Genomic DNA, 13,040 nt, shown 5'->3' on the forward strand with positions numbered 1-13,040 from the left:
AAGTTGAAGCTATTTTTTATATGCGAATGAGTTGGCCCATGACAGGCTTCAGGATGGGTCTGGTACCTGGACTAGCCAAGCCGTGATTAGAGACGTTCAACCCCATGGCCGACTCTGGGAGGGGTAGAGGGGCTGAAGGTTGGGCGGGTGCTCACCAGCGGCCAGTGATCTAATCACGCATGCCTGTGTCATGAAGCTTCCAGAAAAGCCCAGAAGTCTGGGTTCAGGGAACATCTGGCTAGCTGAATTCATGGAGGTTCCTGGAGGGTGGTGCCCGAGAGGAGACATGGAAGCTCCTCGCTCCTTTCGATATACCTCACCCTGTGCCTCTCGATCCACCTCTTTGTCTTTCCAATGGCCTATTGATGACCCCTACATGCACAACAGTTATCTCGTGTGGTTCTTGTTTTTCTTTTTTGGCTAGAGAGAAAATGCTAGACAGCCTGCATTCATCGTCAGGTAGGAAAGCTATTCCAGGCACAGTCCTGCCATTACTCTTCCTATTTACACCTTTACATCACCCTTTCTTTCTTTCTTTCTTTTTTTTTTTTTTGTTGCAGTATTCTCTACATTAAGCCCAGAACGTCTTGTCTGTGTTCTGGATCATAGGTTCCTGGGCTTCTCTTCATCCGTCCAGCAAGTTCCGGTTTAGAACCCCAAATAGATAGATGGTAGTGTCTTGTCCTCTGTCAGCCCCTTCCCAGACTCTGGCATCTTGTATTGACATTGTGCACTTTAATATTTTTATTTCAGAAGGTTCTGAGGTGGGACAAGATGAACCGTAATCTTAATTTTTCTAAATAATGAAAATCATGAAAGTCAGCTTCCGTCTCTTTTTTCCTTGACAGGATGTCGTCATCACGTTTTGCCACCCATCACAGAAAGGATTTAAGTACTGAAATGCTTAGAACTAAAATTGCTCATAGGAAATCACTGTCTCAGAAAGAAAACCGACATAAAGTATATGAGCGCTATAGACACTTTGGTTTGAAAGATGTCAACATTCCAGCCCTCAGAGGTAGAAGTTTTCTTGAATTAGAGGAGACACCTCAAGAGCTTGTTGCAGAAAAATCCCAGGACAAATCAAGTAAGTAAAGGTCCTTTGTAATTTTACTGATAGTCTTTTTTTTTTGAGTTGGGTTCTCACTTTGTTGCCCAGGCAGGAGTGTAGTGGCACAATCACTCCTCGCCATAGCCTCAGCCTCCCGGGCTCAGTGGATCCTTCTGCCTCAGCCTCCCAAGTAGCTGTGCCTGTAGGCGTGCGCTGCAACAGCTGGCTAATTTTTGGATGTTTTTCGTTAAGAGGTGTCAAGCAATCCTTTTTCCTCAGCCTTCCAAAGTGCTAGGGTTATAGGCATGAGCCGTCACACCCAGCGTTTGTCCTTTATAATTTTAAGTACTTTGAAGAATGAACAAAAGTTGGTTTAATGCCTGTGAGGTTTCTTTTTCTTTTTTTTTAAAGTCCTGGCCAGAAGCATTTGGAAATACATGCAAAATAACTTGTTTTCCACAACTAAATGCTGTCTAAGGTAAAGCCATTCACTTACGGAGTTTTATGGCACTTTATTTTCTATATTGCCTTATAGAGACCCTAAAGTTCTTACTTACGGAACTTGGGTAAAATAATTGTTGATGAGATACATTGATAAGAAAAATAAAAACAATGATTAAAGAATCCATGAAGGCCAGTTTTTTTTAAATAGCTGGGCGCGTTGGCTCAAGCCTTTAATCCTAACACTTTGGGAGGCCAAGACGAGAGGATTGCCTGAGTCGGGGAGTTCAAGACTAGCCTGGGCAACTTGGCGAAACTTTGTCTCTACGATAACTCAAAAAATAAGCTGGACGTGGTAACGTACGCCTGTAGTTCCAGCTACTTGGAAGCCTGAGGAGAAGGATCGCCTGAGCCCAGCGGTGAGTGTGCCACTGTACTTCATCCTGGGAGAAAGAACGAGCCCCTGGCTCAAAAAAAACAGCCACCACAGTCTCGACCTGCTGGGTGCAGGCGATCCTTCCGCCTCAGCCTTTCAAAAAGCTGGAACCACAGGTGTGCACCACCATGTCCATGTGATTTTTAAAATTTATTTTAGAGACGAGGTCTCACCAAGTTGCGCGGGTTGGTCTCAAATTCGGGCAGTCCTCTTGCCTCTGCCTCCCAAAGTGCTGGGATGATAGGCGTGCACGGCCGCTCCCAGCAGGAAACATTACAGTATGTTTGAAAAGAGTAAAGAATTTATCTTTGCAGTTTGCCCAAATGTAGTTGGGACCACTAGGAAGAAAGAACCAATCAAGAAGAAAGGAATAATCTTAGGAAAAGATGAAGCATCTCAGATGGTGAGGGATGCTAGAGAAGGAAAAAGGGACTGACCAAGGACTTTTGCTTAAACCAGGAGTCCCTGGGCGCTTGTCTGGTTGTGCTTGCATAGCAGGCATTAGGCGCTAGGTGGCGCTGAAGTGAAGCAAGGATGAAGGAACCACAAACTTTTTCATCTGTGAAGGGCGGGGCTCGTGCCTCTGCTGTTGTCCCCTCAAATGCTCCATTTCTTAACCGAGCTCTCAGATGAAATCTAACTGTATCAATCTGCTGTTAACGTGCCCTTCATTTACTTCCTATTTGAAGACTTATGGGTGGGCCTGGTGTGCTCCAGAGATGGCAAGGAGGTGGCCGTGGCTAGAGAAGAAGGAGCAAGGGGCCTAGATGCTGTGGGGTCCTGAGAACCATCATTCTAGGACTGTGGCCACTGGAGAAGCCACTGGTGGGTTAGTGGGTGTTGGTGTGATTTGACTTATGCTTTGAAAGGGTCACTTGGGAGTCAGGCGCATGCCTGTAGTCCCAGCTGCTGAGGAGGCTGAGGCAGGAGAATCTTGAGCCCCCCAGGAGTTTGAGGCTGTAATGCTCTCTGGGGGTGCCAGTGAATAGCCACTACAGTCTAGCCTGGGCAACGTAGTGAGATCCTATCTGTCAAAAAAAAAAAGATTGGGCGTCATTGGTTTGTTCAACTCTGCCGTCTCCACATGGCTTTTTGCACTATGTCTGCCGTTTTCCTAGATTTGTCCCCCTCCCCTACCTTGGGGAGGTGAATCAATCTCTCTCTCAATTACTTTCTACATAAACTTTGCTTAAAAACTTTTTAAAAAATCACTCTGGCTGCTGGGTTTGAGACTAGATTGGAGGGTGACAAGCATGCCCTCAGGGAGACCCATCAGGGGAGTACAGTAGTGCAGTAATTTATTCAGTTGGTCAGGGTGGCAGCAACAAAGATTAGTGGTTACGTTCTGGACATATTTCAGATTATCCAGAGTTCTGGCGTGGAAAAGAAGAGGAATAAGCACTGCAACCTTTAGAGGCCCAGGACATGAAGGTTAACTAGCAGAGAACTGAGGTGCAGTGCAAAGTCAAGGTAGAGGACAACCAGAAGGATGTGATAGGAACCCAGGGAGGGATGTGCCTAGGAACCCAGGGAGAAAGCACCTGTCATGGAGAAACTGGTTAACTCTGGCAGTCAGTACTGCTTGTTAGGTCAAGCGATATTAGAAGTGAGAATTTGAATTTCACCACTGTGGAAGTCACAGTGCCTAGTTTTGGTGGAGTGAGGTTCAGGGAATGAAAGCCGGGTTGGAATGGGTTCAAGAGAGAGAATGACAGCACCACCTAGGAACTTGAGCCTCATCAAACACTTGGATATAGTTTATAGAAAACATGAGAGCTTAGAAGAGCAAGTAAAGTGTACGGATGCGGAGCATAGGCCATTCAACAGTTCAATGACTATCTTTTGTCAATAAGACAGTGGCAAGAAAAGAAGAGAGGGGAAGAGGATCTGTTTCAGATAAAGACATCCAAATAAAATGCGTAGATCTTGCTTGGTGCCTGATTTGAATAAATGGAAGGTTTTTTAAAAAGACTTCTTTGGCATAAACAGGGAAGTTTAAATGTGGACCCTTTAATAAATAACACAGAAATGCACCTAATTTTGTTGGGTGTGATACTAGTACTGTAGTTATGAAAGGAAATGTCCTCACTTTTTAGAGGCGCACACCAAAGTATCTGGAGGTGATTTGTGAGTAGAATGTGGTGTTTTTTAAAAAGTGCAGCAAAATGTTCATAATTTAATCTGGGTGACAGGCATTTGAGGTTTATTATAGTCTGCTTCTGTGTATTTTGAAATTTTTCAAAATGTTGAAAAAAATTAAAGGGGAATGTAAAGAGTATCCTAGAGATACAGATAACTCTCAAAGAATTTTGCCTTAATTGGGCCAAGAGAAATGAGACAAATAGATGGATGATGTGTTGGGAGAAGTCACCACGTTTACAATTTCATGATTGCAACAATTCAGAAGGGACAAAACAACAATGAGAGGGTAAATTGCTGGAAGAATATCCTAGAGCAGATGAGAAGGAATGGAGTACATTTATCACAATAAGTAATACCTATAATTGGTTACCCCAAAACTTAGCAACTTAGAAATTGATCATTTCACACAAGTGTCAGGAATTGGAGTGCAGCTTAGCTTGGTGGTTCTGAAAGCAGCAGTTAAGATGTCCAGAGATGCAGCTGGGGGTGTGTCTGGGACTAGAGAAACCTCGGGGATGACTGACTCATGTGACCACACGCAACACTGGCTTTGGGCTGGAAGCGTCTCCATATTGCTCCTGAGGCTCCATGTGGCCACTGGCTTTCCCCAGAGCAAGTGATCTAAAGAGACAGCAAGGCCACCTAGTCTTAGGTGTCATGCGCCATCATTTCCTCGAAACTCCTGGTCCCACAGGATAGCTCTTCTCAATGTGAGGGGTGTGACACAAGGACAACACTGCCAGGAGGAAAGAGGCGGCAGAGGTCAGCTTGCAAGCTGGCTGTTTGACAAGAACGTTAATTCAAAGTGGAGTAATGCATGCCTCGTACATAGCAAGCTGTTAATAAATATTTGAACCTGTGAAGGTAGAAGGGATACAAGTTTTAAAAGACTAGGGCTTAAAATAACTTGTTGTTAAGTGCTGAGGAGTTAGCAAGAAGTAAGAACATTTCCTTTTGAGAGGGGAGAGATCTTGCTGCATTGCCCAGGGTGGACTTGATGTTCTGGACTTGAGCAACCTTATTGCTTTAGTCTCCTGGTAGCCAGAACTACAGGCTCATCACTGTACCTGGCTCGTTAAAAGCATTTCTTAGCAGTTGAATTTACATTAAAAATGATTTTTAAGTCATTTGCATAACTTTTCATCTGAAATGTTTTATGTACTGTGGTGTTCTTTTTCTGTCTGGGGTCAGAGAAAACTGTTCTGAGTGATCAACGAAAACAAATGCTACTAAAATACAAAGAAGAAAAGCAACTTAAGAAATTGAAAGAGCAGAGAGAGAAAGCTAAACCAGGAGTGTTTAAAGTGGGCCTCTATAGACCTGACATGCCATATTTTCTTTCATCAAGCCAGAGTGCCATGAAAGCTGGGCCAAAAAAGGTAAGTTTAGTATCTTGATATAAAGGAACAGGTTCTTTGTATCTGGGATTTTCTTTCTTTCTTTTTTTTTTTTTTTTTTATAGTTGGAGTCACTGGGTCACCCAGGCTGGAGTGCAGTTGCACACTGATGGCCACTCCAGCGTCAACCTGCTGAGCTCCGGCAATCCTTCTGCCTCGGCCTTCCATGCATCCGGAACTACATGTGTGTGCTACCACACCTGGCTAATTTTTGATTTATTGTAGAGACGAGGTCTCACCAATTTGCCCGGGTTGGTCTCAGCAATCCATTTGCCTTGGCCTCCCAAAGTGCGGGATTACAGGCTGAGCCTCCTAGCCTGGTGGGATTTTCTTTAAGGATTAAATTACTAAAAGAATCCTTTCCCTTAGCCCCTTTATTCACCTGGCTAGTTAGTAGGAGGTGGGCATGAGATAATAGTAGCTCAGAAGAATGAGATAGTGTTAGGTGAATTGAGATTAGGATAGAGCTAGGAATGCGGGTGCGCCAGGCTGAGCAATGCATGCCAGAGGGTTTGGCATTTATCTTGTGAGTTGAGAAGAGTAAGGGGAAATTTATAAATGAAGGTAGGTCCGTTACCCAATTAGAAATTCAGGAAAATTACCAGGGGCTTAAAGAGTGTGGTCTGTGGGGAGGGAGGGGAGTGGAGATATCGGAGGGAGGAGGAAGGTGTGAAGGAGAGGGGAGGGAAGAAGTAGATGAAAGAAAAAACAGAAAGGAGTATGACATGGAATGAAAGGTGCTTATAGATAAGGAGACCAGTTGTGAGACCTGTAATACAATAGGTGAGCCATGTTAAGTGGACTGGGGCAGTGAGTTTTAAAAGGAGGAAATAGGTGTAAGGCATCTTGAGGTACATGTGACAGGAATGGTGACCAAGTAGGTGGCGAGGGGTGAAGAAAATTGAAAAGTCAGAGATGAGATGATTCTGAAGCTATGAGTTAGATCAACTGTACAAGTTATGCTGCTGTTTTTTTTTTTTTTTTTGAGTTGGAGTCTCACTCTGTCACCTAGACTGGAGTCCAGTGGCCACTCCTGGCCACCGCAGCCTCGACCTGCTGGGCTCCGGCGATCCTACCTAAGCCTTCCAAGTAGCTGGAATTACAAGCATGTGCTACCATGCCCAGCTGATTTTTTGATTTATTGTAGAGATGAAGTCTCGCCAAGTTGCCCAGGTGGGTCTCGAATCCGAATCCGCAGGCTAAGGCAATCCACTCACCTCAGCCTCCCTGGGCACAGGATTACAGGCTGAGCCACCGAGCCTGGCTATGCTGCTGTTTTTTTTAAAAAGGCCTTGAGTGACTTTCGTTAATAGCCTTTTGTTCTGTTTTTTTTGAGTCAGAGTCTCCCTCTGTTGCTCAGTCTGGAGGGCAGTGGCACTATGATAGCTTATCACAGCCTGGACCTCCTGGGCTCAGATGATCCTTCCGCCTCAGCCTCCTGAGTAGCTGGAATTACAGGAATGCACCTCCATGCCCTGCTAATTTATAATTTTTTTTTTCATAGAGGAGGTCTCACCATGCTGCCTAGGCTGGTCTAAATCTCCTGGGCTTAAGCAATCCTCCCACCTTAGCCTCCTGGGCACACACCACCGGCCCAGCAAATTTTTTGTAGAGACAGGTCTTGCTCTGTTACTTAGGCTGGTCTTGAACTCCTGGTCTCAAGCAATCCTCCTGCCTCAGCCTCCCAATGTGCTGGTATTAAAAGGTTAAGCCACCACACTGAACTGCCTTTTTTTTTTTTAATGTGTTTGGGCCATCTAGATAATCCAACAATTGGGAATAAAAATGTGGAAAGCAGGATGGGGATCTGTGCTAAAATAATATTGGGAGGGTGGATAGGTGTTTAAGCTGTGGGACTAAATGAGACCACTCCAATAAGGAATATAAAATCATGAAAAAGAGTGGGTTCTAGAAAGCATCTCTAGATGAGCAGACGTCAAGTACCAGGATGAGAAGGACTGCTCAGAGTTTCAATAGAACTAAAACAGGACAGAAGCTAAAGGCAGAGTAATCTAAAGAAGAAGAGCATGGACAGGCAGGGCAGAGGCAGTGTGGACGGCGGCAACTAGGTTGTAAATTGGATCATCACTGGTTTGCTATTTTAAAGATATATTTGATCTCAATTTAAAGAATATGTTTTAAAGATCTTATTGGCCAGGTGTGGTGGCTCACACCTGTCATCCCAGCACTCTGGGAGACGGAGGCGAGAGGATTGCCTGAACTCAGGGATTTGGGACCAGCCTGAGCAACATGGCAAGACCTCGTCTCTACAATAAATCAAAAAATGAGCCTGGCGTAGTGGTGTGCACCTGTGGTTCCAGTTACTTGGAAGGCTGAGGCAGGAGGATCACCTGCCTGCTGTGGCCGTGAGCTTGGCACTGCACTCCAGCCTGGGCGACAGAGTGAGACTCCTATTCAAAAAAAGAAATCTCGTTAACTGTATATACATTCCTGATTTAAGTAAGAATCGAAGAATATCAAGAACCAAGGAAATTGCTTATTTTCCTAGACCTCGTGAATCTCACTGATTCATCCAACCGATCCCTAGGGCTATTTATCTCAGGGGAATAGGGAATAGATCAAATCTAACAAAATAATTCAAGGTGGAAAAATATATATGTATGTCAGAGAGATGCATACAGACAGGTATATTCTACATATGTTTTCGAGGGGGGAGGTACTGTTTCTGTTTGGAAAATAACTCTCGGAAGAGGTTAGCTTTAAGCCGGCTTGTCAAGAATATATAGGATGCCACTTGTTGGTGTAAAGTAAACAACTGTTTAAAAAGTATTATGAATAGGGGAGAAAATTACTTAACATCATTTTACTTTTATTACTTTTATACATTTTACATCATTACTTTTATTACTTAACATCATTGTGTTAAGTAATAAAATTTACTAATAATTGTTTTGCTATTCTACTTAGAAAACAGCCATTGCTGAATTTTGCTGCTTTTATGGGCTCTAGAAGGAAGCGTAGTTTCCTTAGCACTGGGTGTCCTTGAGTTGAAATAAGGAAAGTGGATTGTCGTCTAGAGAATTCTGCCACAAGGCTTCTGGGTCTTTCTCTCGCAAGTGCCTAATCTAAATTAAATTAAACTTGGAAAGTAAGCTGTGAGATATCTTTTTATAAACAGAAAACAAAGATCTTAATGCTCTAGATTGCTCATATACTCCACTCCCTGCCCAGGAGTTTGAGGCGGCAGTGGCCGTGAGCGTGCCACTGCACTCCAGCCTGGGCAACAGTGAGATTCCGACTCAAAAAAAAAAAAACTTACTGTGTATACATTTGTGATTTAAGTAAGCATTGAGTAATATCAAGACCCAAGGTATTGCTTATTTTCCTGTCTAGTTAATCATATTAACGAGAATTCCAATACCTAGAATATATCATTTGAAATTTGTTCTTTCCCTTCACTGAGAAATATGAGTACCTTTTAAACTACTTAAACTTAATTTACATCAAGCCAGAATCAGAAAAAATAGGAATTTAAGCTAGCCAGTATCTTTTTGCTATAAATGATTAAGGATAAAATTTAACTTTAGTGGGAACTTTATTTCATAATGAGCCATGGCAGTAAACTTTTTCCAGTGCCTTTTTTAATGTTGTCTTCTTTTGACTGTTCTAAGGCTATTCCATCTTCGGCACGGGTGACGAGGTCAAAGGCCAAAGGCCAAATGGAGCAGACTGAGGTACAGTTGATAGTAGATCCTTGTTACTGAAATAACAGGCCATATTTTTCTTTTAGAGGGAGTAAATTAATTTTTAATCTAACATCAGATTCCAACATAGTGATTAACTTACTAAAGTTAGCAGGTACCAAAATCACTAGTTTGGTGACAGAGCAATTTTTGGCTAGGTGCTAAGGCAATTTTTTCTTAATAATGTTCTTTGCCCAAATGTCCCTTGATGAGGCTCATAACAAACTTTGTCTTGTATCACCCTCTTTTTGTTTACTGGGCTACTATTAGGCATTCCGAGTTAGCTGCATGAAATGCAGATGGGGTGGAAAGTACATGGGGTAGGTGTTATAAACTTATCGATCTCCAGTACCCTAGTAGAGGTATTAGGAGGGTTACTAAAATAAAGTGGACAAGGTGGGAAGTAGTATGCCTCTTTTTAGATGAGTAAGGTAAGTTTCATGTATGCATATAAATTTTGGATCAGTACCGTCTTCCTGGCACTATTCTAGGCTCTGGGATACAGGAGTAAACAAAACAAAATTTCCTGTCTTTATGGAACTTACATGTAAGACAGGGAGAAAAAATAAATTATACGTAGAGAAAGACAGAGTATTCAGAAGGTCATAAGTATTATGGTGGAGATTTTAAAAAAGGGAAATGAGGACTACTAGAAGTAGGTTTGTGGTAGAATTTTGATGGGGACAGTCAAGTGGGAGCCTCACTGAGATGGGAGCATTGTAAGTGAAGCCGTTAAGGATGTGCAGGCTTGCATCACAGGAAAGAGTTTTCTGTCTAAGAGAAGCATTTTCTAGGCAAAATTGAAAGGTCTTGAAGTGAAAGCATACTTAGTGTTTTGAAGGACCCTCAAAAGATTATATAGTTAGCCATTCTTAATAACTTAGGTTATTAGCATTTTCTAAATTCTATGATTCTAAAAACGGATGGAAGGAAATTTATATAATGGAAGACTTTTTCCTTTGTCTCATTTTATTTGGGGTAGTCTATTTTTTTCTTGGGTCATTTGCCATTATCAGATTTCAGAATGAAATGTACAGAATTGAAACTTACAATTTACAGATTTAAAATGTGGTGTATTGATTCATTATGCAATTAAATCACATAATACCTATTCTCTTAAATAGATTGATAATGCGAGTGATGTTCAAGCAGTCCATCCTGGTCAAAGACAGACTTCTGAAAAGAAAGTGTTGGACAAAGAGAAAAAGGGTAGGGATATTAGCAATTACTATAAACTCTGATGCTACATAGCAGTGACTTAGTAATTACAAAGAACATTTGATTTGATTACTTTTACCACAGTAGCACAGCCCATAGTGACCACATCAATGAGAATGACTCGATCAGCTACTCAAGCAGCAAAGCAGATGGCCAGAACAGTCTCATCTGCCACAGCAAGAAAACCAGTCACAAGAGCTACTGATGGTAAGAACTACCGCTTGGTCTGTGCCTGGACTAGACCGTTTTGGTCCTTGAGGTTTTTGTGTTTAATGTTTTAGTCAGCATGTACTTCTCTGAGTAGGAGATGAGGAAACGGGAGATTCATTTTCTGAAGGTAGGTTCTGTACCATCCAGTTAGCCACATGGTAGGTGCCCAAACATTACAGGACAGTGAATTAGCATAAGCAGTGTTTCAAAGTGAAAAATTAATGGCCCAGGTAAATCACATTTCATTCATTTGGTGGAATACAATGTAGCCTTTAAGAACAATGTTATAAAAGACAGCTTCAAGTCAGTAACAAGTAAGGAAAAGAAAAGAAAGAGCAATATTACAAAAGAACACTTAAAGTTGTGGTGCATAAAGTATTTTTTTTTGTTTTTGAGTTGGAGTCTTACTCTGTCGCCCAGACTGGAGTGCAGTGGCCGCTCCCGGCCACCGCAGCCTCGACCTGCTGGGCTCCAGCGATCCTTCCACCGCAGCCTTCCAAGTAGCTGGAATTACAGGCATGCGCTACTACGCCCGGCTGATTTTTTGATTTATTGTAGAGATGAGGTCTTGCTGCCCAGGCGGGTCTCGAACCCGTGGGCTCAGGTAGGTCCACTCACCTCAGCCTCCCAAAGGCGCGGGATTACAGGCTGAGCCACCAAGCCCGGCATGTGCTGCATAAAATATTAAGTGGGCAAAGAAAAGTAGGTCAGGCTCTGAAAAGTAGGCTCACAGTCCTAGAAGATCTTATGTGAGTATGTGGACATAGAAAACAACTGGAAGGCGGGACTCAGTGGCTCAACCTGTAATCCCAGCACTTTGGGAGACTGAGGCGAGTGGATTGCCTGTACCTACGGGTTCAAGACCTGCCCGGGAAACTTGGCAAGACTTCATCTCTACAATAAAATAAAAAATAAAACAACTGGAAAAACACCCTGAGTGTCAGCTAAGTAACGGAATCAGGTGATTTGTCATTGTCGTTGTCGCTGCTGATGCTCTTGGTGCTTTTTTGTGTTTTCCTAATCGTCTGTCATACACACAGGCCAACCATTTCTTATCCAAAATCCAAAATGCTTCAAAATCTGGAATACCAACATGATGCTCAAGGTCACGATTATTGGAGCATTTCAGATTTTGGACTTTGGAGTTGGGTGTGTTCTAGCTCTTTAAATATGGCTTTTTTTTTTTTTTGAGTTGGAGTCTCACTCTGTCGCCCAAACTGGAGTGCAGTGGCCGATCCCGGCCACCACAGCCTCGCCTGCTGGGCTCTGGCGATCCTTCCGCCTCAGCCTTCCGAGTAGCTGGAATTACAGGCATGTGCTACCACGCCCTGCTGATTTTTTGATTTATTGTAGAGATGAGGTCTCGCTGCCCAGGCGAGTCTCAAACCCGCGGGCTCAGGCAATCCACTCACTTCAGCCTCCCAAAGGCGCGGGATTACAGGCTGAGCCACCGAGCCCAGCTTAAATATGGCTTTTAATAAAAAAGATTCTTCTAGTTATACATTCCTATCATTGCCGGTTTTCCTTTCCTAAATTACATAGTACTTTTAATATAGCATTTCTATCTAATCAAAATGGATATCTTATATTTATTTTAGATATTGAACCAGAAAGAAAGGCACCAAACAAAGGAATACCTGTCCAAAAGATAGAAACAAAACATGACAAGGTAGAGTATAAACATCTGCTTATTTCTAGATATCTTGTAAATCTCACTGCTGCTTTCATAAAGTAGAAATGAAGCTACAGAACTGCTTCAAGAGGTTAACCCTACATGTGAGTTTTAACCTCTAGAACCATAAGAAAACATTAAGAGATTTTAATGTTTCGTTTTTCAGGTATCTTATTTTCAGATTTTTATAGGTAGAGAGAAGCGTAATTTGGTTAGTAGAAGATGGGGGAAGCACAGCTGAGAGAAATAATTATGTGGGAGTTGTCTGAGAGACAGTTTGGAGTAAGGTGAAATGCATTGACTTTGAATTCTGTTAGATTTGGGTTCCAATCTTGTCTATGCTTCCAGTTAGCTGCATAACCTTGGGCGAGCTGTATAATTTATGAGTTTGTTTTCATATCTCTAACACGGAATACCTACACAGAGTAGTTTTAAGAATTAAGCAAGCCTTGTGCGGTGCCTCATGCCTATAATCCCAGCACTTTGGGATTCTGAGATGAGAGGATTACCTGAGTCCAGGGGTTCGGGACCTGTCTGGGCAACTTGGTGAGATCTTGGGTCTACGATAAATTAATAAATCATCCAGTTGTGGTGGCACATGCCTGTGGTTCCAGTACTTGGAAGACTAAGGTGGAAGAATCGCCTGAGCCCAGCAGGTAGTGGTTGAGGTAGCCTTAAGCATGCTGCTACACTCTAGCCTGGGTGACAATGAGATTTAACTCTTTTTTTTTTTTGAGTTGGAGTCTCACTCTGTCACCCAGACTGGAGT

At 42.7% G+C, this 13,040-nt stretch overlaps 1 protein-coding gene across 1 annotated transcript in view; it reads left to right on the forward strand.

Moving 5' to 3' along the window:
* Positions 1–849: 849 nt before the first annotated feature.
* Positions 850–13,040, forward strand: part of DLGAP5 (DLG associated protein 5) — a 39,279-nt gene continuing 27,088 nt past the window's right edge. Inside the window, exons 1-6 of the mRNA XM_021709536.1 lie at positions 850–1,018; positions 5,262–5,449; positions 9,100–9,162; positions 10,296–10,380; positions 10,474–10,596; positions 12,198–12,268. Coding sequence (XP_021565211.1) covers positions 850–1,018; positions 5,262–5,449; positions 9,100–9,162; positions 10,296–10,380; positions 10,474–10,596; positions 12,198–12,268 — 699 coding nt within the window. The remainder of the gene's footprint in view (positions 1,019–5,261; positions 5,450–9,099; positions 9,163–10,295; positions 10,381–10,473; positions 10,597–12,197; positions 12,269–13,040) is intronic.

This window comes from Carlito syrichta, unplaced genomic scaffold (genome assembly GCF_000164805.1).
Source record: "Carlito syrichta isolate Samal-C Ts95f unplaced genomic scaffold, Tarsius_syrichta-2.0.1 Scaffold70959, whole genome shotgun sequence".
Classification (NCBI taxonomy): Eukaryota; Metazoa; Chordata; class Mammalia; order Primates; family Tarsiidae; genus Carlito; species Carlito syrichta.